The 25,804-nt window shown below is 55.8% G+C and overlaps 10 protein-coding genes across 10 annotated transcripts; 8 read left to right on the top strand and 2 right to left on the bottom strand.

Annotated features, from left to right (window-relative positions):
- Nucleotides 1–113: 113 nt before the first annotated feature.
- Nucleotides 114–4,168, bottom strand: DL89DRAFT_263893 (kinase-like protein). Its single transcript, XM_040886018.1, is given in 8 exon segments — nucleotides 114–1,664; nucleotides 1,743–1,826; nucleotides 1,855–2,105; nucleotides 2,508–2,605; nucleotides 3,493–3,544; nucleotides 3,583–3,809; nucleotides 3,833–3,953; nucleotides 3,973–4,168. 8 exon segments carry the CDS (start codon nucleotides 4,114–4,116, stop codon nucleotides 227–229), a joined length of 2,415 nt encoding a protein of 804 aa, XP_040747090.1. The 5' UTR covers nucleotides 4,117–4,168; the 3' UTR covers nucleotides 114–226.
- Nucleotides 4,169–5,007: 839 nt separating this feature from the next.
- Nucleotides 5,008–7,455, bottom strand: DL89DRAFT_289570 (glutaminyl-tRNA synthetase; the record flags this gene model as incomplete). Its single annotated transcript, XM_040889968.1, has 7 exons — nucleotides 5,008–5,110; nucleotides 5,154–5,824; nucleotides 5,850–6,161; nucleotides 6,211–6,492; nucleotides 6,524–6,562; nucleotides 6,597–6,747; nucleotides 6,800–7,455. 7 exons carry the CDS (start codon nucleotides 7,453–7,455, stop codon nucleotides 5,008–5,010), a joined length of 2,214 nt encoding a protein of 737 aa, XP_040747089.1.
- An 834-nt stretch (nucleotides 7,456–8,289) lies between these two features.
- On the top strand, nucleotides 8,290–9,895 carry DL89DRAFT_263891 (AB-hydrolase YheT). Its single transcript, XM_040886017.1, is given in 5 exon segments — nucleotides 8,290–8,532; nucleotides 8,597–8,840; nucleotides 8,860–8,991; nucleotides 9,077–9,236; nucleotides 9,286–9,895. 5 exon segments carry the CDS (start codon nucleotides 8,378–8,380, stop codon nucleotides 9,645–9,647), a joined length of 1,053 nt encoding a protein of 350 aa, XP_040747088.1. The 5' UTR covers nucleotides 8,290–8,377; the 3' UTR covers nucleotides 9,648–9,895.
- Nucleotides 9,896–10,007: 112 nt separating this feature from the next.
- DL89DRAFT_263890 (AB-hydrolase YheT) lies at nucleotides 10,008–11,411 on the top strand. Its single transcript, XM_040886016.1, has 4 exons — nucleotides 10,008–10,536; nucleotides 10,619–10,767; nucleotides 10,809–11,150; nucleotides 11,185–11,411. Exons 1-4 carry the CDS (start codon nucleotides 10,098–10,100, stop codon nucleotides 11,317–11,319), a joined length of 1,065 nt encoding a protein of 354 aa, XP_040747087.1. The 5' UTR covers nucleotides 10,008–10,097; the 3' UTR covers nucleotides 11,320–11,411.
- Nucleotides 11,412–11,778: 367 nt separating this feature from the next.
- On the top strand, nucleotides 11,779–13,360 carry DL89DRAFT_5302 (uncharacterized protein). Its single transcript, XM_040891781.1, has one exon. The coding sequence runs from the start codon at nucleotides 11,975–11,977 to the stop codon at nucleotides 12,986–12,988; it is 1,014 nt and encodes a 337-aa protein (XP_040747086.1). The 5' UTR covers nucleotides 11,779–11,974; the 3' UTR covers nucleotides 12,989–13,360.
- Nucleotides 13,361–13,818: 458 nt separating this feature from the next.
- On the top strand, nucleotides 13,819–14,475 carry DL89DRAFT_211975 (uncharacterized protein; the record flags this gene model as incomplete). Its single annotated transcript, XM_040884213.1, has 1 exon — nucleotides 13,819–14,475. A coding segment is annotated over one exon (657 nt), but the record flags the coding sequence as incomplete, so codon positions are not given.
- Nucleotides 14,476–18,597: 4,122 nt separating this feature from the next.
- On the top strand, nucleotides 18,598–19,453 carry DL89DRAFT_5308 (uncharacterized protein). The gene has a single exon (XM_040891783.1). It carries the CDS (start codon nucleotides 18,718–18,720, stop codon nucleotides 19,258–19,260), a length of 543 nt encoding a protein of 180 aa, XP_040747084.1. The 5' UTR covers nucleotides 18,598–18,717; the 3' UTR covers nucleotides 19,261–19,453.
- A 201-nt stretch (nucleotides 19,454–19,654) lies between these two features.
- DL89DRAFT_299410 (uncharacterized protein) lies at nucleotides 19,655–21,925 on the top strand (the record flags this gene model as incomplete). Its single annotated transcript, XM_040890806.1, has 2 exons — nucleotides 19,655–21,236; nucleotides 21,274–21,925. The coding sequence occupies 2 exons, from the start codon at nucleotides 19,655–19,657 to the stop codon at nucleotides 21,705–21,707; spliced, it is 2,016 nt and encodes a 671-aa protein (XP_040747083.1). The 3' UTR covers nucleotides 21,708–21,925.
- A 497-nt stretch (nucleotides 21,926–22,422) lies between these two features.
- On the top strand, nucleotides 22,423–23,363 carry DL89DRAFT_253790 (Pkinase-domain-containing protein; the record flags this gene model as incomplete). The annotated part of the gene is made up of 4 exons (XM_040885212.1): nucleotides 22,423–22,523; nucleotides 22,592–22,714; nucleotides 22,806–22,977; nucleotides 23,004–23,363. 4 exons carry the CDS (start codon nucleotides 22,423–22,425, stop codon nucleotides 23,361–23,363), a joined length of 756 nt encoding a protein of 251 aa, XP_040747082.1.
- Nucleotides 23,364–23,836: 473 nt separating this feature from the next.
- DL89DRAFT_263886 (uncharacterized protein) lies at nucleotides 23,837–25,290 on the top strand. The gene is made up of 4 exons (XM_040886015.1): nucleotides 23,837–24,168; nucleotides 24,194–24,478; nucleotides 24,525–24,680; nucleotides 24,706–25,290. The coding sequence occupies exons 1-4, from the start codon at nucleotides 23,923–23,925 to the stop codon at nucleotides 24,982–24,984; spliced, it is 966 nt and encodes a 321-aa protein (XP_040747081.1). The 5' UTR covers nucleotides 23,837–23,922; the 3' UTR covers nucleotides 24,985–25,290.
- The last annotated feature ends 514 nt before the right edge of the window (nucleotides 25,291–25,804 follow it).

Genomic DNA, 25,804 nt, shown 5'->3' with positions numbered 1-25,804 from the left:
GTTGGCGGTGGACCTTACGGCAATCGCGACGACGCCGATCCAGAAGCATATCATTTCACATGTCGGTGCGGTGCCGACAACTGCCGCAGGGTGATATTTTAGCATATGGTTTGGTCATGGATATCATCCAGCTGTCTACAAGCACATAGCATGTAGGCGGCTAGCAGCCGAATGGTCTTAAATAAGGATACATTAATATGGAAGATGCACTGCTATTCTTCAATCTTCATTCGCTTTCTTCGTCGTCATCCTCGTCCTCGAGCTCTAGTTCCAGGCGCTTGCTGAATTCCAGCAGCATCCTCGGGGATCTGGCGCTATCCTGGCCCACCAGGAGCCGGTGCTTCAGCAGCCGCGACGCAGTTGGCCGCTCAGCACTGCCGACTGTACAACATAGGTTCATAAATCCAACCAGATCCCTCGACCACGCCGTTGGATCTGATGGCGCAGGCATCCCCTTGGTCGACGCCAGTTCTAGCACCTTCAGTTCTGGGTACTCCTCGTACGGTGGGTGGCCCTCGATCATCTCGTAGACAGTTGCGCCCAGCGCCCACACATCAGTGCTCGGCGCATACCCGGATCCCTTGGCCAATTCGGGTGCCATCCAGTAGACTGCGCCCAGCGTAGACTTGTGTACAGATTTTTGGTCCGCTGTCAAATGCACGGCGCTGCTAAAGTCCGACAATTTGACATGGCCATTGGTGCCAATCAAGATGTTGTCGCTGTAGATTTCGCAGTGTACGATGCTACGCTCGTGCAGGTACGCCAGCGCAGAGAGAACCTCGTTGATTACGTACGTCACGACAGGCTCGGGAATGCGCAGGGTCGGGTATCCCTCGAGGAGATCTGCCAGGGATCCACCGCCCATGTACTCGTAGACAATCCACACAGAATCATCCACCGCCAAGTACTCGTAGAACCGCACGACGTGGTGCGACCGCACGCGCCTCAGGATCTTTAGCTCTGTCCGCAGCTTGCGGTACCGCGCCTTGGCCGTCTTCGGGATCACCTTGATTGCGACTTGCCGGTTGTTTTTCTTGTTTGTTGTCTTGTATACCATCCCGGACTCGCCCTCCGCAAACGGCTCCAGCTCACCGTAGTTTATCCGCGACGCCTTGTGTCCCGACGACGACTCAGGTGGGCTGGTTAGCGAGGAGGATGCAGCCACGGAGGCCGATGGCTCGTCCAGCAGATGCTTCTCACCACCCTGCGTACGCTGGTATTTTTTGCTGCCGCTCGGATGCGCCAGCGTCACCTGCCGCTCGGCTGTAGGGATGTCTGTGGCGAGCTTTGGCGGCTCTGCTCCGAGCAGCGTTGGCGTGTGGTGCGTGCTTGAGCCGGCACCAACACTCAGATCCGGAGACCGGGTGCCGTGAAGGCTGTGGGTGGACCCAAACGACGACTGGCGCTGCAGCCACTGTCCCTTCTCTCCCTCGACTGACCGCGATACCAGGCCCTCGCTGTTGCCAGTGCCCACTCCCTCCACGCCATACATGCGCGCCTTGGCTGACTGCGGGCTGCTGGGCATGGCGTCGCTACCAGAGGGCGATGTGTTTTTCACGTACTCGAGGCTGCGGCTGCGACACTGATGCGGGCATATCGGGTGTGACAGGCGTAACCATCGATCCGCTTGATCCCGGAGAGTCGCCGCCCCGGCCGCTGAGCATCTGGCGCGCATGCTGGATGTGCTGCAGCCGCACCTGCTCGCGCGAGTTCACCTGTGCCAGTAAAGGTGCGCATAGGACTTGGTCGACGACGCTGCGCTGGCTGTCCGCTGCTGCGGTTGCTGTTGCTTCTGCTGCGCCTGCTGGTGGTACGGGTGCTGGGTCCTGATCTGGTCCAGCTGTGTCTGCAGACGAGTGGCCGGTGATTTTGCTGTTGCCTGCAGAGTCGCTGCCAAGGCTTGCTGCGCTGGCCCGGCTTTTCAAAGCGCCGACACGATCGTTATCGTGCTTTGTCGTCATTTCCTCGTATATTGGTGTGCGCGGGGAGCTGGTGCTCGAGTCCGCCTTGGGGGACTGGGTGTTCCGGTCTGTCATTACTGCTGTGGAGGAAACCGACGGTGTTTTCTGAGGGCCAATGTACTGCTTAAGAGCATCTGGCATATACTACAACATGCTACCTGGTGGTTAGCGCGTTCCTTTTATACATCTGATCTTCGGAACATGCTGGAACGCATTTGGGAAAAGCCGCATATCCCCTTTGGGTCTTTCTGGCCCAATTGCGAACCAATAGTCGCTCTGTTACCCACATAGCAGAAACAAAGCTGCATATTTATAGGCTGCAAACGAGCCAAAAAAGGTCCCTTTTGAGCGACCGGCGCAGCAGATTTGAGGGCCCATTTCACTGGGCCACCGTTCGTCGAAAGTGTCCCCAAGGGATTTTCGGTAGAACCAGATGGGAATCGGAAAGTGACACATGCTGCATATTCCAGCAGCAGCGCATGCTGTTGCGTCTAGGAGAGAGAAAAAAGGACACGCAGCGCGCAATGCAACAATTGGATACGTTACCTTGAGCACATCGTCAATGTCCTCGATGCTGATGTGCATGTCGTGCTTGACATTGAACGGCGCACTGATGTCGTTGATTTTTTTGACCTTTGGTTTGCCTAGGATGTTGAAGATAAAGGAGGAAACCCGGGACTGAGTGGACATTATAACAGGAATAGTACAGGTAGAAGAAGAGATATCAGGGGTAGATAAACGGCCATGTAACGATAAAGCTTTTTTACAAATCCCGCCAAGGCAGCACACAGCCATTAAAATATCGCACAGACCTGAAAAAGAAACCAGGGAGAGGAGAAAGAGTAGGCGGCTGGTATCGGGCACTGGTCTATTTTGAACGGAATCCCAGCGGACCAGCTGCCACAATGGAGTAAGCGGGGTGGCAAACAAAAACGGCAGAAGGAAGTCTGACAGCCCAAGCTCGGGCTGGAGTCCTTGCCACACAAAGCCAGGTATCAATCGACATCAAAGAAATACAAACATGCGCAATGAAAAGGGGGAGATGAAGCGCCGGGTTTATTGCTGGACAAAGAATAGCCAGCGGGATTAGGATGATTCCCAGACACCTGCCCGCACGCACGACGACTGCGCTGGGCAGCATAAGCCACAGAGCGCCAGGTAGGAGGAGAGCCGAACAAGCTGCAAGCGCTGTGCCTGGGACCCAAATTTAGCACAGGCGGTAGCTGACGATAATACGGGTCATGCACGCCGAACGACGCACAGAAACCTAAAGGGCAGTCTCATGCAATCAACAACCGGCGCGGTGTGCGACGATGCAAAGTGCTTGCAGCAAGCGATCTTATTATAGACGGCCCATGCAGCGCCACCGCACTTTTGCTCGAGACCGGTTTCGTCGCAATTAAACTGAAGCATAAGCTATTCGCCGGTTTGGGCAAGAGGCAAAAGTATGCGTAATATCCTTCGTAAGGACCATTATGAAAGGCCACACGGTCGGTGCAATATTGAGGCTGCGTGCGTGCAATGTACATACCTTCTTCTGGCGACACCGGCGGGTCCTTGGCGGACGATGACTTCAACGACTGCTGCGACCCATTACGACGACAGGTACGACTGCTGCGACCGCTGACGACGCATGCTCCAGCATTGGCCGTAGAATCTTACTCTGGTATTGCGACACCGAAACATGGTTGACGTGCTGCACAGCGATCGGTCCGCTCACCGGCTGCCCACGCACGCTCGGTCGATACCCGCCCTTGTCTGGGCTGCCCTGCTTCTTTGAGCCCAGCGAAAACGCACTCGTGTACTCCTTCTTCAGCCGCATTCGACAGCTTGCTGGGCCCGCTGCGGCTGCTGGGCTTTGTCTGCGGGACAGGTCGCCGAGTACTGCAGCTTCGGGTTCACCCGGGTGTCTTCCGTGGGCAGCTGAATTGCGTACATTTGTGAGCCGGCGGCGTTCACGACCAGACCATCGGATACCACGCTGGTGCGATACTGCTGCTTTTGGTCTGACGGCTTTTGGTCCGGAGAGTTTGGCTGGCGGCGGCGGGCGTTTCAGCAGGGTCGCGAAAATGCCTCCTTCCTTGGCGCGTGACCGATGCCAGGATGGTGCTGTCGGACTAGTAGCGCTGTTCTGGCCACCGGCTGCCGAACTCATTTGCTGCTGTGTCTATGGAATTGCGCTCGAATGCCTGGGGTACGGTATAAAGAGGAGCAGTAAAAGTGGAAAACGTGGGGGAGTTGGTGGTCTCAGGAAAAGCGTGCTTGTCGGGTTGACAACAAATAAGCCGAAAGGGGGGTTATGAGGGGTCCAGGAGCCTCCGGCGGGCTGGAGAACGCAAATGGCCTGTGGGGCTGTAGAAAAACAATAGCCCGCTCGGGTCTATCTGGAGGGAAAGAGCGAGTTTCTGTGTAAGAAGCCGGCACACTCCTCTTGCACCGACAGAATAATAACGCTGTTCGAAATTCCAGCCTTTTCGCAAAAAGCAGAACTGCAGGTGCAACAAAGAACAGCTCGTTGTGGAAAGGAAGGTGTACAAAACACGAGCAAGCGAATAGAGTAGAAGGTTAAAAATAAACGAAATTTGCAATAGACATTCGGTAGCGGAGAGGAAGAAAGGGCGGACGACATGAAGCTGCTCGTGCCTGGCCTTGTTGAAAAATTTTAGTGGAGACGATCAAGCGCCTCGTGCCTTTAAACAAAAAATTGCTCGCTGGGATGGGCACGCACACCTGGGCCGTATTGTAGCGCCTTTGCAAAAGATGACAGGCAATCCCTTGAGGTTCGATAGAATTACCCAGGGCGGTGCGTCCGCTCGCGCTTCGGTGAATAGCCATTGTGTTTTCCAGGAACCGACCTCGACACATCACTGTGCAAAGGAGAGATGATATCCATTGCGCACCGCTGATAGTGTAGGCTAGTCGTGCTATTTATGGCCACCACTGGGTGTGCGTGATACGCTGCATGCATTAGATACAAATGCCTCGAGGCTGTATGACTGCATGTAGAGCTGGATGTTGCGAGAAATCATGTTCAAAAATAGCCGTGTTAGTTGGATCCCTTCTTCGCATCCTCCTTGAGCGTCACAATGCGGTTCATGATCAGCTTGGTGCCCTTGATATCATCGCCCTCGATGGCGGCAGTGGGACAGCTCCGTGTCCTTGTCAAAGGCAAAGTAGCCGATGCGCGTGAACTGGAAGCGGATGTTCTCGACGTGGTGTTCGGCCAGCTCCTTCTTGCCGGCGGCGGTCGCAGCATGCCGCTTGATCAGATCCCACAGGCCGACCTCGGCCACAGCTCCCTTGGCTACAACAAGCGACTTGTCGTTGACGTCCGACAGCCAGCCGCCCGGCACCTCGTTCTTGTCGTACGGGTTGGCGTGCTTGAACAGCGCGTCGTACACACGCACCTCGTCGAGGCGCACCGGCGATCCGTGCTCGGGGCTCTCGGCCACCCACTGGATGTACGTCTTGGGCTTGGCGGCCGTGGCTGCATCCTCGAGGCGGCACACGATCTCGCTGATCGACCCATCAGCGTTCTTGCGCACATCCGTGCACGTGATCGGGCCGGCCACGTTCTGCAGACCGACGGTCTTGTTGGGCGCGAGGCGGTAGTAGTCCGCCGAGTCGGTCTCGCGGAAGTCTGACGCATCGATATACAGCGTGCGCGTGAACGGCACCTTGTGCGTGCCGAACGACTCGTCACGCGGCTTGTAGAGCACATCGATCATCTCGAGGTGGTCCGCAGGCAGGTTCTCAATCACCACCTTGACCGGGCTAATGGCAGCCATGACGCGCGGCGCCAGCTCGTTCAGCGCGTCGCGGATGTGGTTCTCTAGGCGCACCACATCGATGGTGGTGTTGGCCTGTGGTCACGCCCAGCTCGCGCACAAAGGCATTGATGGCCTGCGGCGGCACACCGCGGCGACGCAGCGCCGGCAGCGTGTACAGGCGCGGGTCGTCGAGCGCCGTCACATGGCCGTCGTCGCGCAGCTTGAGCAGCTTGCGCTTGGACAGCACCGTGTTGGTGATGTTGAGACGGCCGTACTCCCACTGCACCGGTTTGTAGACCTCGACCGCATCGCACAGCCAGTAGTACGACTGGCGCGAGTTGGTGAACTCGCGTGTGCACAGCGAGTGGGTGATGTTCTCGAACGAGTCGCACAGGCAATGCGTGAAGTCGTATGTCGGATAGATGCACCACTGCGTGCCAGTGCGGTGGATGGCTGGCGTACAAGATGCGGTACGCGACAAGATCCCACATCTGCGGGTTGCCGTCCTCCAGATCCATCTTCATGCGCAGAATCGCCTCGTTGGCTGCGTACCGCCCGTCCTTCATCTTCTGGAACTCCGCCAGCGACTCGGCCACCGGCCGCTCGCGGTGTGGGCAGGCAAACCGCGGGCCCATGGCTTCACCGCCGCGCTGCTGATGGATCTCCTCGCCAGAGCAGTGGCACACATACGCATGGCCCGCCTCAATCAGCTTGACGGCCAGCTCGTACAGCTGCTGGAAGTAGTCCGACGAGTACAGCACCTGAGCCGGCTCAAATCCCAAGCCACCGGACCATGTCGAGAATCGACCGCACATACTCCTCCTCCTCGGCCTCGGGGTTTGTGTCGTCGTAGCGCAGGTTGCACACGCCGCCGTGCGTTCTTCGCGTACCCAAAGTTGACGTTGATGGCCTTGGCGTGGCCAATATGCAGGTAGCCGTTGGGCTCGGGCGGGAACCGCGTCACAACCTTGCCCCCAGGTCGCCGCCAGATGCGCAGCCCGCAGCGACTCGTTGATCTGTGGGTTCTCGCCCGCCTTGTGCAGCCGGCTGATCTCGCCCTCGGCAAACATGCTCTCCAGCGTCGCCGGCTCCCATCCCTTCGACTCCTGCTGAGCCGCATTCTTCGCCGGCTTGGCTGCCTTGGCTGCCTTCTTCAGCTTCGCCGGGTCGTCGCGCTCGTCCTTGGGACCCAACAGCGCCAGCACCTGCGCATCAAACTCGTCCTTGACCTTGCCCGAGTTCGCCCACCGCAGCTCCGACGTCTTCTTGACTGCGCCCAGCGCCCGCCCCAGCGCCCGGTACCGCTGCTCGACCAGCATCGCCTTCATGCTATCAATCACCGCGGTCACATGCTGCGCAATCGCCGCATCGCTCACCTCCACGCCCACGCCGCACGCCTCGTCGAACGCCTGCTCGTTGGCTGCCGGGTCGTTCTTGGCGCAGAACTTTGTCGCTGCAGACACCTGCTCGGACGACGCCAGTCCGGCCAGAGGCGATAGCCCTGGCGATGTACTCCACATGCGGCGTCTTCTCCTTTGGTAGCCGTCGTGCCCAGGCTGTACAGCAGCATGCCCATCGACTTTTTCGAACGACGACTGGCCCGTTGCATCGACGATCGTGTTCAGCGTCGGCGCCAGCTTCTTGTTGCCAGCCGCCTCCTTGGCCTTGTCGCCTGTGAGTCCAAGCGACGCGAATTTCGTGGTCAGGTCCTCTACGCTAGCCATTTCGGGATACTTTTTGTTGAATTAAGAATGCCTTTCCTTAGATTTGTGAGTAAGAGAAGGATATGAGTGAAATCGAATTGTGGTGTGAGGAAAGGAGGAAAAATTTTAGGTGTCGTTTTTTTTTTTTTCATTGCTGTCCTTTGGCTGGTTGGGATGTTTTTTAAAGCCCGGTTCAGGCATCTACAGTTACTCACATTTTCGCAAAAAGTGCGGCGCAGCCAGGCCGTCTTTGACTCACTACGCGCACCCTGCGCTTCTTTATAGCCGGCTTCTGGTCGCATGACCTTTTGCTTTTCTATGGCACTGGCATGTGCAAGATATCTCTTATCGATCAAGTAGCATGTGGCCATGATGGCCAAATATATCAGCGATACACGGCTGGCCGCAGTGTCTGCATATCACACCCAGCGATGCTCTCAGACCTAGCGCCTCCCCGAACCGTGTCCGATCCTGTCGTCATTCTAGAAAGGGGCTTGTGCTTGTGAAGCCGCTCCATGGCTTGACAATACCTGCGCCTTGATACACCACACCTTCTACTTCCCGTCCACCGTTTGGGGAGGGGATGAAGGGCTTATCGAGAGACCACCGCCATGCGTTTGCCCAGAACAACGCACGAGTGTACCTGCAAAGCTTAAGGCAAACCAGCTGCCATTGTTGACCCGCATACAGCGACTGTTCTTGCTCGATTCACAGCTGGGAGGATAATACGTTTTTCATATTACTGTGTGCACTATAGCTCAAAAACAGTGCGAGCTTTCTCTCTGCTGCATCCTCTGGTTGCCCTATATATATTTTGTAGGCAATGGTGCCTGGAAGAGGCCATACTGGAACCTCGTACAAGCCATTTCCCTCACTCCCTTTCTCTCGCTCTCTTTCTGCAGCAAGGTGCTCTCTTGTACATTTAATTTTTCGTTGTTTCACCATGGACTCGTACATACTCCAGCATCTATTTGTGGCAGTAGCTTTACTGCTGGCCGCTGTGTGGATTCGAAAACTCTATATTCGCAGCTGCCGCATCCAGCTATTCGCTTACCGTCCACCGAATGCCTCTCCCACACAGTACAATGCCATTCGCCAGTCGCGGGCCCTGCATCCGTGACTTACCTTGACGCTGGCTGCCCCTCGCTGACCTGATCCCAAGCGCGCCTACTTTGTCCCTACGCCCTATCTGTTTTTCAGTATCTTGCAGACCAGCCTACGTGGTAATCAATGCACACCGTCGAGACAAGCACTCTGATGTCAGCTATGAACGTGAAATCCTGACAGCTGGTGATGGTGGCTCTGTTGCTATTGACTGGTACCCATCGCACAACAGCAACAAGCCCGACACTCGCCCAATCGCTGTAGTTATGTCAGGTGTGGGTGGCTCCAGCAAGGAATACTATGTTCGGTGTTCTGGCCAAGTCACTAGCGGATGGGAAGCTAAACTACCGTGTGGTGGTCATGAACCACCGTGGGTGTGGTGGTGCGAGGCTCACCTCCCCAAGGCCCTACAATGCCCATGAGACAGCCGACATCCGCCTCACCGTCAACCATGTCCCATGCGCGCTACCCGGATGCGCCGCTTGTTGCGGTGGCCTTCTCCATGGGCGCCAATGTTCTAACCCGCTACGTTGGCGAGGAATCCAGCAACTGTGTCTTATCCGCGGCAGTCGGCATCTCGTCGCCCTTTGATATGCCAACGACTGTGCGTGCCATGGAGGACCGCAACTTCCTCAACGACTACGTGTTCCGCCCAGCACTTGTGGCTGGAACGAAACGGTACTTGCTAAAGAACGAGAGTGCGCTGAATAGCGGCAAGATTCACTTCGACATGGAGCATGTGAAAAGAGCAGCGTAGCCTGTCCGAGCTCGACGATATTATCACTGCCAAGGTGTTCAATACCAAAGACAGCTGGGGGTACTATGAGCTAGCATCCAGCAAGCCTTATGTCGAGCACATCAAGATCCCATTCCTGGTCTTTGCTAGTCGCGACGACACGATTAATCCGGTCACTGGCACCCCCTTTGACTTATTTGAGAGCAACCCAAACACGGCCTTGGTGGTGACCAACCACGGTGGGCACATTGGGTTTTACCAGGGCCTGCGCCCACGCTCGTGGCACACTGATCCGGTAGCTGAGTTCTTTGGTACTGTTGTCCAGCCCTCCAAGAAGCCCAAACCGCACCACATCCTGGATATTGCCAAATAAACAACAATACTTTCAAATAGCACTGGTAATCAGGCTCTGGAGTATCCACGCTAGTGTACAGGAGACCAATCTGAAAGACGCCGGGCAAGCGACCTCAGTGACATAGGACGCCATGCGTGTCGCCACTCATTGCATAGCAATGTCCTTCAGGCAAATATGCGGAAAACACAGTGGCACTGGTGGTGCTGCAACTGCGCTCAACTATGAACGACATGCAGCCGAGCAGTTTAATACTGTGGCAACGCGCCTTTCAAGGACGCATAAGGAAAGTAAACCCCTATCAATATATCTAGCATGTTGCTTTTCAACTCTAGCCTGGCGCCCAGGCAGCATGTTAACTAGGAGGCTGCCAGCTTGCAAGCATTTGAACCCCCAAAGGCTAATTGTCGACTCTTGAATCCATCCAGCTGCCTCATACTAATACAAGTCTGCCTCAACTATACAGTGGTCATGTCTACACGGAGCAAGAATAGTCGCAACCAGGTGCAGTTAATCCACGCCGACAAAACGGTACCAACAAAATCCAACAGCCAACAAACACTGGCGGGTGTGCTCCAAGAAGAGTGCCCGAATCTGGCCAACGGTGCACGCTTTGTTCCCTCACCGCTTGTTCCTGGTCCTCATGCCCAGACAATATACGCATTCTTGGCATACTATGTCTATTACGCTGAAAGCATCATGTTCCCAAAGTTTACTCGTGAGCTGTTCAAGTTGCCCGACGGCGGCACGCTGGCGCTGGATTGGGCGCGCTGCAATAACTACACAGAGAGGCCGGTTGTGGTCATTATTTCGGGTGTAACTGGCACAAGCAACGACTTTTATGTGCGGAGGTGCTATGCTGCACTGATAAAGCTAGACTACTCGGTGGTCGTCGTGCATAGCCGGGGATGTAAGTAGATTGCAACTTGCTGAATACGTGTAGTTGTGTGCGGCATTAATGCATTCTAACGCATGGTGTGACCTACCAATAGGCGGCGGATCGAAGCTGACATCACCGATGCCATTTCACTGCGGATATACTGGTGACTACCGTGAGGTTGTTGCTCATCTGCACACCAGACCTCCCAAACTGCAGGCTGCTGGGGCTCGGGTTCTCTCTGGGTGCAAACATTCTTGCAAAGTATATCGGTGAAGAGGGCGCCAGCTGCCTTTTGACCGCAGCCTATCGCTGTCGGCAACCCGTATAACCTCTACAAGGTCGTCGTGCATCTCGACTCGCAGTTTATCCTCCATCCCAGCAAGGTCTATGGAGTGGCGATCCTGAACTTTTTGAAAACCGCATTTGCCACTAACAAACAGCAGATCCTGGAGGCACCTATCAAACTAGATGAGGACAGGATCCGGTGTGCGGCTACGCTGGTCGAATTCACCGAGGCGATGACGCGGCGGGTGTATGGTTATCCGTCTGCAAAAGCCCTGCTTGAGGACTCGAACAGTGGCGATTTTTTGCACAACATCCAGATCCCAATGCTGTTCTTGAACTCGCTGGATGACCCAATTTGTGTTGAACGGCTTATTCCGTACAAGGCGTTTTTAGGCCAACCCGCATATTGTCCTTGGATTGACGGAGCATGGAGGACACATCGGGTATATGGGGCGCACATGGCCCACATCGTGGATCGAGCTGCCTGTGGCCCAGTTCTTCCAGTGCGCCCTAAAGCACTATGGCTGAGTCCTCTCAGCAGTTACGGCTTCTGCGCGGAGTAGCATGACGCTTCAGGCTATTTAAATATATTGCCCATCCAACCAGCAGTCTTGGAGTAGGGCACACGAATACATTAGTCGGTAAAAATGGTATCTACAGATGCGCCTAACGAATCAGAGTCTGGTTGTTCCAGGCGTGCGCAGTTGCATATGCTACATATACTTGTGGCCGATTGCTTTGTGCCCAAACTCAGCATTAAGAGGTACTTTGAAGGACTGCAGCTGGCTACGGGCGACAATGCAAGGGGGAGAATGGGGAAGAGGGAGGCTGTCTAAACAGCTAATTTGCAGAATGCAATTAGTGGCATGGGTTGCTAGTTGGCAGCCCAATGTGTGGCGCTGCAAGTCGACTGAGCGACAAGCCATTCATGGTTTAAAGCGTGTGGAAATAACAAGGCACCAGTGCCTGTCCTTTCTTTTATAGATAGACAGCTGTTGTTGCGCAGTAGCAGCTGCCTTGTTTCCTTCTGCACTCCTCTCTGCTGGGCTCTATATCGAACCGCGCTCTGCTTTGCTGTCTCCTGGGTATCCCGGTCGTTATTTTGTATTTCCCATCTGTATTTTCCATTATTTGTTGGTCTGTTGTTACATCGGCACACACGTGGGCGTGAGGTATCGACACGATGCTATACACAGCGCTGCTTCCCAAGTCGTGCTTTCGCGTAAGCCTGACACAGGGCCAACGAGGAAAAGCAGCCGCGGCGTGGGATCAAAACCATGTACCAGCAGCTCCAGGACTGCTGCCCGTTGCTGACGGATCCAAAGAGGGCGTACTACACACCCTCATGGGTCGTGCCCCACGGCGACCTTGCAGACCATATTCCTGTACACCCAGCACTTCAAGCCTGCAGGGTGTGCTGTCGAGTTCGAGCGCGAGGTGTTCACGTTCTCAGATGGCGGTGTGGCCGCAGTTGACTGGGCGCTGCCGCGGCTGGATACGTCAGAGACCTACGCCGCTGGTGCTGCTGGTTCCGGGGATTGCCGGGTGCAGCTTCGACTACTACTCGCGGTCGTTCATCCAGGAAATCCAGCGGGCACCGTACGGATATCAGGTGGCTGTGCTGCAGAGCCGCGGCGTCAACGGCGTTGACTTGGTTACGCCGAAGATGTTCCATGGCGGACTGACGGACGATATCCGCGAGTACGTCAGTTACCTGGTGCAGGAGCATCCCGATACGCCTATTATTGGCATAGGATTCTCGTTGGGGGCCAACATGTTGACCAAGTACGTCGGCGAGGAGGGTGCAAGCTGCAGGCTGGTGGCAGCTGTGTCGGTGTGCAATCCGTTCGATATCGACACAACAATTTCTAAAATGTGCGAGCCGACAATCAAAAACCGCTATCTGTACGCAAGCTCTTTGCTTGCGTCGCTCAAGGGGCTCTTCAACGCGAACGAGAAGGTCATTGCTGCAGGAAATGCAGAGATCGACCCTGAAGCAATCAACGCAGGCCAAGAACATCAACGACTTCAACGAGGAGTTTACCGCCAAGGCGTTTGGGTACAGGTCAGCCAAGGAGCTCAACGAGCAGGGCAGCTGCGTGCCGTACCTGAAGAATATTGCAGTGCCGATGCTGTTTATGAATGCCTCTCGACGACCCCATGTGCTACAGGTGCACGATTCCGTTCGACGAAATAGAGAGCAACCCGAACCTGGTGCTGGCGTGCACGCGTTACGGCGGCCATCTAGCATACTTCGAAACCACTAGCCTGACGCCCTGGCTACCCAAGCCGCTGGCGCAGTACGCAAAGGCAATGCTCGAATGGAAGTAGATCCGCGTTATCCTCCTTCCACCTCTAGCTGTTATAATTAAAATGATCCTGGATGTGATACCGAAGACGCTTGAAAGGTTCGGGGAGCCTCACATGGCAAGCTCGCCGAGCCAGCCGCCCTGGAAGAAAAGCATGGGCGCAACTTTAGCCGGCTACCCTATCCCGCCTCTATTTAAGTAGACAATTTGCGGATATTGCCGCCTGTAGCCAGGCTCTTCCAAAGCCGGTCCGCAGAATACGCCAATCTCGACAGATCGTTACAGACGCATGCCAGGATATGCGATTCTCCTCTCTGGTTTCTGAGACGCTGCCCGGGCGAATCCCTCTCAGACCATCGGTCTTGCAGTTCCGTCCCCGCGCGGTTGGGGAGACAGTGTATGCTTGCCACTTCTTTTTCGGTACGCCTGTGGACGATAAGCAGCCAACTGCTTGGTCGAGGTGCAAGCAGCACAATGCAGCCCGATATTTCGAGCGGCACGTATAAAGCGTCGGCCGCCAGCCACTTCTGCGTGACCCAGGATCTCATTTCCTGTCTTCCAATCCCTCTCCAGCTCTTCAGCAACTTCATTTCTATTTTTGTTCTCTGAGCCTGCTTTCATTTGCCTGGAAATGACCATTAGCCCGTTCACTGCCACCGCTGTCGCTGCCACTGGAGCCATGCTGTTTGCCCGCAAGCGCACCCTCGACAACTCGGAGGTCAACCTCATTCATGCAAAGGACTCTGCCGAGGTCGGCGCGGGCAAGACGCTGATCGACATTGTAAGGGCCGAGTGCCCGTCGCTAGCAGACCCGGAGCTGGCCAAGTTTGTGCCGTCAGCGATGCTGCCCAACACGCACCTGATGACATGCTTCAACAGCATCAAGGGCCAGTTCCAGCGCGTGCGGCTGGTCAAGTACGAGCGCGAGCTGATCAACACCGAGGATGGCGGCACAATCGGCCTTGACTGGTCGCCGCCCTTCAGCGAGATGCCTGAGGACGACCGCCCGATTGTGCTTCTCTCACACGGCCTGTCGGGTGGAAGCCAGGAAGAGTACGTCCAGCAGACCGTCAAGAAGCTCACATCGGCGCCGTACAACTTCCGCACGGTCGTTGTCAACTTCCGTGGCTGCGCCGGTGTGCCGCTGACCACACCAGTTCTGTACAACGCCGGGTTTACCTCGGACTATGGATTCGCAGTGGGCCACGTGCAAAAGCGGTTCCCCCAGTCAAAGCTGGTTGGGATCGGCTTCTCGCTGGGCGCCAATTTGGTCACAAAGTTTGCTGGCGAGCAGGGCGAGAGCTGTCCGCTCAAGGCGGTGGTCGCAGTGTGCAATCCCTTCGATCTGCACGAGTCGACTCTGTGCATCGAAGCGCCCAAAGTTCAGCAGCCAAAACATCTACACTCCCGCAATGCTCCTTGGCCTCAAGCGCATCGTCAGCCGCCATCGGAAGATGATGGAGACGGCTCCAGTCAAGATTCGATTTTGACGCACTGGACAGCATCAAGAGGATCAGCCAATTCGACGACATCATCACGTCAAAGGTGTTTGGGTACAAGGACAGCACCGACTACTACAAGAAGAACAGCTCCTCCAAGTTTATGCCTGGCATTCGCGTGCCGTACCTGGCAATCTCGTCGCTGGACGACCCTGTTTGCCCCGAGTCTGCTTTGCCGCGTGATACCTTTACCAGCAACCCGTACCTAATTCTGGCACTGACATTCTATGGCGGCCACCTGGGATACCACGAGGATCTGTCGTCGCACTGGTTCCCGCGCCCAATTGCCGAATTCTGCAAGGCCATCTTTCAACAACACAACAGCCTAGGCTCAGTGTGGACCGCGGTCTGCCATGTGCTGGGGCGGGCGTGGTGTGGAGGCCCAGTCCCACAAAGGTCGCGCACATGCTTTGTTCATTGCTGCAAGCTTGCTGGAGCCCGCCCCGCATGTGCCCTGACAGCAGGCCGAGTCCATTCCTTTTGTTTTATGCTAACTCCATCCATTCATCTTTCTACAATACACACACTGGCCTGGCGGAACATGCACTATGAGCAAGTCTGTCATTGAATCGATCTACAAGCATACCCAACCGCTAGGCGACTTCATGGCCCAGCTGGTTGAAGGATCTGGCTGTGTGCGGAGCAACGACCGGAAAGCCCTATAAGCGATTTCTCGCGACTACGATTGTTGGGTTTAATCGACCCCTGCCGAAGATTCGGTACTTTGAGCCCATGGAGAGCCTGTCCGACATTGTCAACATGTCTGTCCAGTGGATCATAAAGAGGTCCTCGCAAAGCAGTGGCTCTGGCGGGCCGCTGGGGTATCCGCCGAAAAACGTTCTGACGCAAGGGTACCGGCTGCGCGATGACCGAAGCAGCCATCAGCCTGAGCGGTGCGACTGATGTCGCGTGCCACCAGTTGAACTCGTCTGTCATTGAGCTTGGGAATCCGCAGTGGCAGGTGCTGTTTGAGCGGGTTGGGTCTGGCCCCATGATGTACCTGCTCAAGCACACGTCGGTGTTTTTGCAGCTGCGCAACAGGAACTACCAGCAGCTGTGCGGGACACCGATAACTGATATGTCGATGCCTCAGGCGCAGCCGATTCATATGCCCGCCATCGACAACATCCTTGGAGAGTCGGGAGACCATTCACCAGTGCACAAGCGCAAACATAGCCCTGATATCGGGGAAGCACAGCACAGGGCACTGTCGATAGGTAGGCGTGAAGGCAAAAGAAGAAAAGGCAGCGACGAGCATGGCCCCACGCTATCTCTGACATCCATCGTTATCAACAGGTCCTCCATGTTGTACCGCGCACCCCGGCTGACCCGGCCGAAGTCTAGCACAGCTGAGCCTCAAAGCAGGATTACGGCGTAGCGTTTTCTGGGATCTGCCAAAGAGGTTCCCTGCCAAAGCCGCGTTTGATCCTGCTCAGAGAGAAACCCGCACCAGCGTGCTGCTAAGCTGAGATATTTGCTCACAGCCCGATGCTTCGTACCAATCCGCCGCCAGCAGTAAGAGACATGGTCGCTCGCCTGCTCAAGCTCCATAGCAAGTTCGACTACCGGCGCCAGCTGTTTCGGTGGTGTCCAGCGCCTTGGCAGCAGGAGGGCGAGCAGTTCAGCATGCCCAACACGCAGCCCGACAACTTGTTTGACAGCGACAGTGATGGCGATCTACCACTCTCATCGTCGATTCTTGCCATGTCCCAGAAGCCCAGGCACAGCAGGTCGTCTCGTAAGCAGAAAGCACTGCATTTGAGCAATGTCGAGGCATCAACACCGGGCAGCACAGGTGATAGCTCGGCATCGAGCTTTTTGGATATGGCGACAGTACACCATGATGTCTTTATGTTCATCCAGAAGTGCGTCCAAGGCGTAATACCCCACGGTCTGATCGGCGGCAAGCGCAACCACCGCCGGCTGTACAACGTCATCCATAAGGTTATCGAGGATGGACGGTTTGAAATCCTGACCCTGCACGAGGTTATGCAAAAGTTTCGGATCAGCGAAGTCGCGTCATGGCTCTCAGTCAAGGACTCTGGCAGCTTTGACATTTATGCCGGCTTCATCCATTGGGTGCTTGTCGACTATGTGCTGGCTCTACTCCGCCACTTCTTCTATGTGACTGAGAGCGCACCGTACCGCTACAAGTTGTTCTACTTCCGAAACGACGTGTGGGTAAACATTACGCACAGGGCGTGGCGCAACCTCGAGTCGAGCATGTATGTCAAGCGTTCGCGGGAATCGGCTGTAGAAACCGACGCAGGGAAGCCCGAGATCAAGTACTCGAGGATCCGGCTGTTGCCCAAGGAGCGCGGGTTCAGAACGATCGCCAATCCTCGGTCGGTCAGAGATGGTGGTGCGTGAAGGCGGCAAGCTGGTTGAGAAAGCCGCACGGCCAACTAATCGCAAGTTGGCGGATACGCTGGCTGCGCTGACAAGCATGCGCAAAGCAGACCCAAGGAATGATGGGCGCATCGGCGTATTGCTTTGATGATGTGCTTGATCGGCTGAAACAGTTCAGGGCACGCCTTGGGCTGTTGCCTGGCACATCAGCCGGCAAGTTGTTCATGGCCAAGATCGATATCCACCGAGCATTCGACACAATCCGACACGACAAGCTGCTTGAGCTGCTTGAGCAGAGACTTCCCGACGAAGAGTATGCCATCTACAAGTACTGGATGCTGTCACCCTCTTTTGGCAAATATCGCGTAACGTTTCAGCGCCATGGGCAGCGATCCAGCGATCCAGCAGAGTTTGGCCAGCTGGCAAACAATCTGGCCAAGCGCACTAGAAATGTCGTCTACGGCGACCACTGCTCGACGACGTATATAGACACCCAGGATGCACTCAGGATCATCCGCGGACACATCACTGGAAACCTGGTCCGCAACAGCCACGGGCTGTGGCAGCAGCGTGTAGGAATTCCGCAAGGGTCGACTGTTTCCTCGTTTCTGTGCAACTTCTTCTATGCGCAGCTCGAGCGGAGAGCATCTGCATGATATCATCGACGACTCAGCGCTGTTTATGCGCATGACTGACGATTTCATTATTGTTTCGCGCCACCAAGCAACCGTCATTCGCTTTCTTGAGCGGATCATGGATGGCGTGCCAGAGTACGGCGCTAAGCTGAACAAGACAAAGACGCTGGTGAACTTTGAGGGGACGATCAAGGGGCGAAAAGGTCGAGAGCTCGACATCCCAGTGGTTTCCATGGTGCGGTCTGCTGATCAACGAGCAGACGCTCGAGATTCGCTCGGACTACAAGCGCATGATGCGTACAAACCTGCGAATGGTCACTAACAATCAATGCCGGCAAGGCGGCAGGCACGATGTTCCGACAAAAGATGCTGGCTGCGCTCCGCACGAAGCTGGTGCCGATCTTGATGGACTGCAGATTCAACAGCCGGCACATAGTGCTACTAAACCTCTACCAGCATTTTCTCGTGTGCGGCATGAAATTGCACACCATATACCGGCAGCTACCGGTCAAGGGAAGAAACAGCCAGTACGTGGTCAAGGTCATCTGGGACTTCATTCGCCTGGCGTTTGTGCTACTGCGGTCAAAATGCGGCTTCAACGACATCCCGCCAGCCGATGTCACTTGGCTCGCGCTGTGCGCATTCCAGCGGGTTTTGTCGCAAAGGCAGTCTCGGTACCCGCAGGTCCTTGCTCGCATTCGCAGTGCGATGGGAGTGCCCAGGTACGCGAAAATGGCCGCGCGCCACGCCGAGATCATCCAGTCCCTGGAAAATGAGGATGTGCTGCTGATCAACTTCTAGATGGCCCTTTGGTGCTACACTTGTCCGAATCGGGAATCCCCGTCCCACGCCAAGCCGGCTGTGCAACTGTAAGCGCTTAGAATAAAGCTCCATTGTGTGCCCCTTTGGCGCAACGGCTTTGTCCGAGTAATCGAGGAGGGGGTTCCGTGCATTTCTCCTGCTGCGCGGCCAGGCAGATGCGCAGAACGTGGGCCAACCCAGCCCTGAAAATAGTGGCCGGCCCAACACCTTCTGCGAATTACATCCGTATTCACCTGCCTCGTTTTCCTGCCCTCCTCCTCTAGGTGTTACTCTAATTTGTCTATTTTACACACCGTTTTTCTAATTCACAGCATGGACACCGAAGAGCCTCAGCAGCATGAGAAACAACGGCCATTAACACCAGACAGCCCGCTGCCCCAGCTACCCTCAGCACACGTAAGCTCACGCACTAGCCCGCACCACAGACATCATCGTCGTCGCTCAGAGAGCAACGAGCAGCGGGGGAGCACCGTAGGGACGGCAGTAAGTCCAGGGACGGGACTGCGAACCGGGACTATGGTCATAAATCGAGGCACAGAGGAGCGGGTCGGGACGGCACGGCACACAGTAGTCTTACGAGCTGGCTCAAAGACAGTTTCAAACAGGGACCAGACGGTAGTGAAGATAAGAGCACGCATCCCAGGAAACACCGCTCAGAGTCTTCCTCGTCCCGACAACGGCCTCGCAGGGCATCAGTGGCAAAGACGCCGTCGGGCTTTAGTGCGCTTGGACGATTGTTCCATCGCTCGCCGTCGCCTCGGCCACTGGCGAGTTCAGAAAGAAGGAAAAGGCGCGAGCGCCACGAGCAGCCAGGGGTGGCGAGGAAGCGGCCGGCTACACCTCCTGTGCCAGTAGAAGTGGCAGAGCATGAAGACAGCGGCGTCAGCGATGCTGAGAAGATGCAGACAGCAAAACAGCCAGCAACTGTAGCAGAGGGCACCGCTGGACCCCAGCAGCGACTGTCTGGAAGTAGCTAGAGACGAAGCTCTGCAGGGTGACGGTTCTGAGGCAGAGAGTCTGGCGCAAATCCCATCAGCGGAATCGCTGGTAGCCTATCCGCTTGTATCGTCGCAGACAGAGCCCATGTCGTCAGCTGGAGATGACAGTCCGGAAGAGTCCCTGCGGCCACCGCCAATAGGTGCCATGCCGACATTTACGGCCAAATACATGAGCAACCCAGTCCCAGGGCAGTGGGAGCATAGCCTGCCAACAAGTGCAGCGAAAGGAGAGGGACCCCCGCATGGGCAATATGCCACTCGAGCCTGACGAGTACTCGGAACAGAACGTACCCTGGATCGTAGAGCAGCTGGGCATGGGCGAGCAGCCATTCAGAAGTCTCCTTGAGGACAACCAGGACGATGGGTGGGACGGAAAGTTTGAGCGCCGGCGTAGACGCAAGCTGGCATTCTCGGTGCTGAAGCGCCGTGTTGTCGAGGCGCGAATCGGCATTCCACGGGCCCGTGCACCGCCCAGCACCAGCGACTACAAGCGCAGCAACGGGACCATCGACTACTTTTCGTACTGGGGAAACCTGGCCAAGTACTATGCGGATACGCAACTTGCACACAAGATCGACTACCGCCACGATACCAGCGACCCATGCAAGCTCGACCGCTTTTTGCTAACGCTGCAGCGACTAGTCGAGGCTTCTGCACCGTACCAGCGATTCTTCGTGTGGCTGTATCAGCTCGCCCGCTGGGACAACCCGAAGCTCTCAGCATGGTGGTGCATTGCGTACTTCTTGGTACTGTACTTGGATCTGCTGGCGATGGTGCTGTGGATGTCGCCGGTGTTTGTCATCGTCTACTACCGTCTCCGTCCGAGCCAGGCGTACCAGTGGCTGGGATTCGACCGTGTTGAAACCAGCTTCATTTCGCCAAAGTACATCAAGGAGGCGTCGGAAGGTACCATTGGCAAGGGGCTGATTGCTAACCGCCTCTGGGATATATGGCGCGAAACTCTGGGCACACATATCCAGATGCTGCTGGCTGATTTGGCGGACTGGATGGAACGGGCAAAGAACTGCGTGACATGGAAGCGGCCGTGGGCTACGCGCTCGCTGATGATCGTGCTGGTTGTTATCGCTGGCTGTGCTTACATGATCCCCATCTACGTCTACCAGAAGCTGCTTGGCATTGCAGTTGGAGTGGAGTTCTTTTTCCTGGCTCCCTTGATGATCCGGAACCAGCGCTACCGTCGCATGCTGCTGCTGCCTGACTGGCTGCTCTGGCACTCACCGACCGATGTAGAGCTGGCTGTCGAGACACTCTATTCGGTCAACCCGGGCCGTGGCGCGCATTCGCACAAGAGCCAAAAGCCTGGTATGGAGAACCAGAGCCTGTCTGGTGCCGAGCTCCTGCGCAATGTTGCCAACGACTTTATCCATGCGTATAACCCGCTGGGCCCACGCAACTTCCCACCAGTGATGATTCTGCAGACTGCATCCTCGACGGCCCTGGACCATCTTGGCGACGACATTGAGTCAAACACAGATGCCAGCATTATCGCCGACAGCAGGCGGTTTGCTGAGAAGCTGGTTAGCAAAAAGCTCATTATCGGCAGCGACATCTCGGACTTTGATGACGAGGAGTATACGGGCATCAGCGCTGGACAGCGCGGTCATCTGCCGTCGATGATGGAGGCATCTGAGGAAATGGAGCTGTTTCAAAATGGTACCCTTAGAGGCTCACGCCCAGCGGTTCCACGAGCATTCTCGCTTGCAAGCATGAGTACCGCCGATACAGGCAGCACGCTTCCCCAGCCGTTCATGATTGCGCGAACCAGCCATCTATCGAATGCCCTCATGCCGCAGACTGGTGCTGGTAGGACCCGTGAGCATTCACGCACAGCGAGCACCAGGCTCGGTAGCTGACATACGCGAGAAGAATTCGTCTGGTGTGTCGGACCAAAAGATGCATAGTCGCTTCAGTGGCGGCATGCTGGTGTCCCGGGCGAAGGAGATCTCATCAAAGCTTATGCGAAAGCCATTAAGTGTATCTCAGCTCTCAGGCTCAAGGACAGACCATGATGGCACGGCCATTGCCCACATGAAGGACGCCCAACAGGATGGAGCTACGTCCGCATCGGTCTTGTCGCTTGACGGCCTGCAGCACCGGCTCTCTGATACAGCCATCGGCCGCCCGTCAATCTCGAGCGAGTTCTCATTGCAGTCGATAGACAGCGCCGAGCTAGCCCAAGAGCTGGACCAGATTCTCGAACGGCTCGGCTCTGACGCCTCTGATCTCTCGCAGGATGACGGCGATAGCCACCAGTTCAGCCATAAGCAAGGCGAAGGGCACTGAGGACGGCATCGACCTGACATCGCTCTACGCATTCCGGTGCGTGCACCGTGGCAAGTACGGCACGATGTTCGTGACCCACGACCAGTGCATCTTCCGCCGCTCGCGCATCCTCGGCGGGCGCAAAGTCGAGCATGGCTACGTACCCGCTTAGCAGCGTAGTGGCGATTCGCAAGTCGAACAAGCGATTCGGCAAGTCCAGCGGCATCCAGCTGCTGCTGAGCGACGGCAAGTCGGTCTCGTTCTACGGGCTGGGTCCGCAGGGACGATGTCTTTGGATTCCTGCTGATCCGCTGTGGGTGCCAGCACGTTTTCTGAGTTAATCACCCTACAAGATCCAGATTACATTGCTTGAGAATAACAGCCATTGGTCGCTTTGTGTTTACCTTAGCCGGAACCCCAGCCCATGCAAGCCGGAGCGGCTCTATTTATTTTTCGAGCCTCAGCAGATGGCTCGCACGTCCAGAAAGCAAAAGCGCTTCTTTGCTCAGCGCTTCCTTTTCGCTTTTCTATACTCGTTTCTGCTGTCCTTTATTTGCTAGCCTGCAATATTTCTAAGTTTATTTTATATTTCCTTCAAACTCCTTTCATTGTAGCAAAATGTCCACAAAAGAAAACGGTGCCTCCGGAGCGCTATTTCAAGCTCGACAAGGTTGGCGAGGGTACATACGGTGTTGTTTACAAGGCACGGGACCGCACGACGAACCAAATTGTCGCAATGAAGAAGATTCGCCTTGAGGGCGACGACGAAGGTGTGCCATCGACGGCTATCCGGGAGATCTCGCTGCTCAAGGAGCTCCAGCACGAGAATATTGTCAGGTAAGGCGCTCGCAAACAGCGATATATTGGCCATCCCAGCCACATACTAACCTCCATTTGCACCTTAGGCTCTTGGACATTGTGTACCATGGCGCGAAGCTGTACCTGGTGTTTGAGTTCCTGGATCTGGATCTGAAAAAAGTACATGGACAGCGTAGGGCCAGGCCGGACTCTCGCCGACGCAAGTCAAGGTAAACAAAACAGCACAGACATGCCGGCATGCGCGTCTTGCATACATCGCCAACCGTGCACTGCAACTCACACACATCTCCCCTCGTAGAGCTACATGCACCAGCTGGTCAAGGGTCTTTCATTCTGCCACGCACACCGCACCCTGCACCGCGATCTGAAGCCGCAGAACCTCCTGATTGACCAGTCCGGCATGCTCAAGATCGCCGATTTCGGCCTGGGCCGTGCATTCGGCGTGCCGCTGCGCGTCTATACACACGAGGTGGTGACGCTGTGGTACCGGCGCCCGAGATCCTGATGGGCTCGCGCCACTACTCAATCGGCATGGACATGTGGTCGGTGGGCTGTATCTTTGCAGAAATGGTGCAGCGGAAGCCGCTGTTCCCCGGCGACTCTGAAATCGACGAGATCTTCAAGATCTTCCGGGTGCTGGGCACGCCAACCAAGGAGATCTGGCCCGAGGTCACGCTGCTGCCCGACTACAAGCCCAGCTTCCCCAGGTGGCAACCGCAGGATCTGCAGGCGAAGCTGCCGAAGCTGGATGCGGTGGGCATCGATCTGCTCAAGCGTATGCTGACCTACGACCCAGCGTACCGCATATCCGCGAAGCAGGCCCTGCTGCACCCGTACTTTAATGACATCCAAAAGTGATGCCATGCAGGAAAGCATAGGAGACTAATTTGTGGAACCGTCTTTAGCGGGTTTAGGCCTTGAATAGTAAATACTACAGCGCCCTGTTCCCTAGCCTCTCTCTTTTGGGATGAAGCAAGAGTCTTGGGGCAAAGTGGACGGTGCCGCAGAGACCGGATCCAATCGCCCCTGTCGTGCTAGCCGCCACAAGTGTCGCTTTGTGAGCGCTTTGCTCCTTCAAGCAAGGCGGGACTGCCCAATGCTGTACTGGGGATTTTCGCCTTAGCACAGCTCCCCAGCCCGCTAGCCACTAGCGGTGTCGCAGCTGACCCGCTTCCGGAGATGAATGAATGAGCGTCGCTCATGGTCATCTCTGTTTGTGCATTTGACCGCGGTTTCGCGTCTCCCGAATGTGCATTGTGACTGGCACCAACAGCCGCTGGGCCTATAAATTGGCGTAGCCACAGGCGCTGCCAGCAGCACCCAAACATCACCACCACTCCCCCTTATCTTTACTCATTGAAACAGCCAGTCTTCTTTATTTACAACTTGCATACTGGCACCTTTAATTTTCCTCGAGATGGCCACTACACCCAGTCTGGTGCAGCTGCCAGTCATGGTCCTGACCAAGATCTTTTCGCAGTGCGACCCGTACGCGCTCACAGATGTCAACAGCACGTATATTCGCAGCATTATAAACACAACCGTATTCCGGTGCGCGTGGGCATGCGAGCTCGCAAACGGCGCGAGCTTGCCAACCGAAATCTCACGCATCAGCGATATCCAGCTCATCCGGTCACAGGTCATTGGGCGCGTCTCAAGATTTGTTGGAACAACGTCTTGGATCACAGTCCGAATTTGTGCGCGCACTGCGCATGCACCGGCCCAGGTTGCTGAATGCCATCGCGCCGGGTCTGCTGTGGGAGTCGTTGGCTGGCCAGCGCGAGGATGTCGCTTCACTGGTTGTTGAGCTATCAGATGTTGACCTGAGCATGGTCGACGGTCGTCTGGCAAGAGAGCTGATCGAGCATTACGGATCGGTCCGTCTGATGGTCTGGATGGAGAATAACGGCCTGGATTTTGTCGAGCTGGCAAAGAACGAATGCTGCTTTGACTTTGCGCTGCTGAGGCCCTGGGTCGAGGGCTCGCGCATAGACATGCTTGCATTCCTGAACACCAAAGGAAATCCGCCTGCCTGTCCGTACCCTGGTCGACTACGCGCTGAGCAACTCGACGCCCGAGCTGGTCAATTTTCTGATGACGCTTGACGACGAGGACAAGCCGTCGTGGGACGACTTGCTGCTGATGGCGTGTGCAGAGCCCAAAACGACCTGTGCAGTGTTTACGCTGGCTGTGCGACAAGACGCAGCCGGGCATTCTGTGGACGCACGCGGGGCTGTGCGTGGCAGCACATGCAAGCGCAGACAGCGCCGCTTACGAAAAGTTTTCGGTCATACGCCAGATGCCTGGCGCTGATAAGTGGTTGGCAAGGTCACTGCAGGGCGTTACACCAATCGAGCGGCTGTGCGAGCGGCTGACCTTTGAGAACCTGTGCATGCTGCTGCCATTCTTCCGCGAGTACATTGCATTGGGCGTGCCACCAACTGGGATGCCGAGTTCCGTGGCCCTATTCTGCCAATGAGCTTGGATTCCTCGGTTCGATTAGCGCGCATTCTTGTTCTTTTTTGTACCAACACACTCATGCTGCAGCCGACTGAAAAGCACTCTTTGTCAATGCCATACTCGCCACTGCTGATTGAAGCAGGGGCACACTATCCAAATCCAACATGTTTTCCGATCCTATGCTGTGGATTAGTGTAGGCGGAGCAGAGTGCTATCAATTCCGAGAGATATTGCTTCCAGGAATCATGCTGGTTGCATTTGAATCTAGGCCGCTACCCTAAGCAGGATCAGCTTCCAGGTGTGCAGCGGTTGCCTTGCAGAGGTGCTGGTTCCAGTAGCAGTGCTCGTTGTTTCCCTGTTTGCAACTGCGCATGGAGATAGAAGTTTGTACTGCTGTATGGCAGTAGGACAGATATTGGAATTCGGAAATGATCAAAATAGAGAAACTGTTTCGCTCTACTGTCACGCTCGGGATGTTTACTCCTTTTGCATGTCTCAGTGTACCATTACCAGCAACACTAGGCAAGATGAACCCGGGGATGTGATATGTTCAGGTATTGTTTAGCTACAGCACATCAGCGCCATGGGAATGGGCCGGTATCCAATAGCAGGCGCAGAGTGGGTGACTGGCAGCTACAAAGGGCGTGCTTTACTGTGAGCTACTGCTGGATGGAATCCTTTCTGCGTTTGCAGCTGGCAATTGCTCCCTACTCGTGCGCAAATCCGCCTGGGGATGGGCTCTGTCTGCACCTACATATCTGTGGTGATTAATGGAGAGTAAGCTCCCTGACAACATGCAAACAGCCTTGGTATTGGGCTTGATTTGGATATGACGGCTA

Source organism: Linderina pennispora, assembly GCF_002104995.1.
Source record: "Linderina pennispora strain ATCC 12442 chromosome Unknown DL89scaffold_1, whole genome shotgun sequence".
Taxonomy (NCBI): domain Eukaryota; kingdom Fungi; phylum Kickxellomycota; class Kickxellomycetes; order Kickxellales; family Kickxellaceae; genus Linderina; species Linderina pennispora.
The sequence above is the reverse complement of the archived record's forward strand: the minus strand, read 5'-3'. Positions and strand labels throughout refer to the sequence as shown.

What these genes read in the sequence shown, in the direction of transcription:
- DL89DRAFT_263890 (XM_040886016.1), top strand. Translation starts at nt 10,098, where the DNA reads ATGTCTACACGGAGCAAGAATAGTCGCAACCAGGTGCAGTTAATCCAC. An exon ending in CGTCGTGCATAGCCGGGGAT is followed by an intron (nt 10,537 to 10,618) that starts GTAAGTAGATTG and finishes ACCTACCAATAG; the next exon opens with GCGGCGGATCGAAGCTGACA. An exon ending in CGCTGGATGACCCAATTTGT is followed by an intron (nt 11,151 to 11,184) that starts GTTGAACGGCTT and finishes AGGCGTTTTTAG; the next exon opens with GCCAACCCGCATATTGTCCT.
- DL89DRAFT_263891 (XM_040886017.1), top strand. Translation starts at nt 8,378, where the DNA reads ATGGACTCGTACATACTCCAGCATCTATTTGTGGCAGTAGCTTTACTG. An exon ending in TCCGCCTCACCGTCAACCAT is followed by an intron (nt 8,992 to 9,076) that starts GTCCCATGCGCG and finishes TACGTTGGCGAG; the next exon opens with GAATCCAGCAACTGTGTCTT. An exon ending in GTACTTGCTAAAGAACGAGA is followed by an intron (nt 9,237 to 9,285) that starts GTGCGCTGAATA and finishes GCATGTGAAAAG; the next exon opens with AGCAGCGTAGCCTGTCCGAG.
- DL89DRAFT_5302 (XM_040891781.1), top strand. Translation starts at nt 11,975, where the DNA reads ATGCTATACACAGCGCTGCTTCCCAAGTCGTGCTTTCGCGTAAGCCTG.
- DL89DRAFT_5308 (XM_040891783.1), top strand. Translation starts at nt 18,718, where the DNA reads ATGGACACCGAAGAGCCTCAGCAGCATGAGAAACAACGGCCATTAACA.
- DL89DRAFT_263893 (XM_040886018.1), bottom strand. Translation starts at nt 4,116, where the DNA reads ATGAGTTCGGCAGCCGGTGGCCAGAACAGCGCTACTAGTCCGACAGCA. An exon ending in TGGAGCATGCGTCGTCAGCG is followed by an intron (nt 3,545 to 3,582) that starts GTCGCAGCAGTC and finishes AATGGGTCGCAG; the next exon opens with CAGTCGTTGAAGTCATCGTC. An exon ending in AGCGCAGCGTCGTCGACCAA is followed by an intron (nt 1,665 to 1,742) that starts GTCCTATGCGCA and finishes CATGCGCGCCAG; the next exon opens with ATGCTCAGCGGCCGGGGCGG.
- DL89DRAFT_263886 (XM_040886015.1), top strand. Translation starts at nt 23,923, where the DNA reads ATGGCCACTACACCCAGTCTGGTGCAGCTGCCAGTCATGGTCCTGACC. An exon ending in TTGCGCTGCTGAGGCCCTGG is followed by an intron (nt 24,479 to 24,524) that starts GTCGAGGGCTCG and finishes TGAACACCAAAG; the next exon opens with GAAATCCGCCTGCCTGTCCG. An exon ending in AGCCCAAAACGACCTGTGCA is followed by an intron (nt 24,681 to 24,705) that starts GTGTTTACGCTG and finishes CTGTGCGACAAG; the next exon opens with ACGCAGCCGGGCATTCTGTG.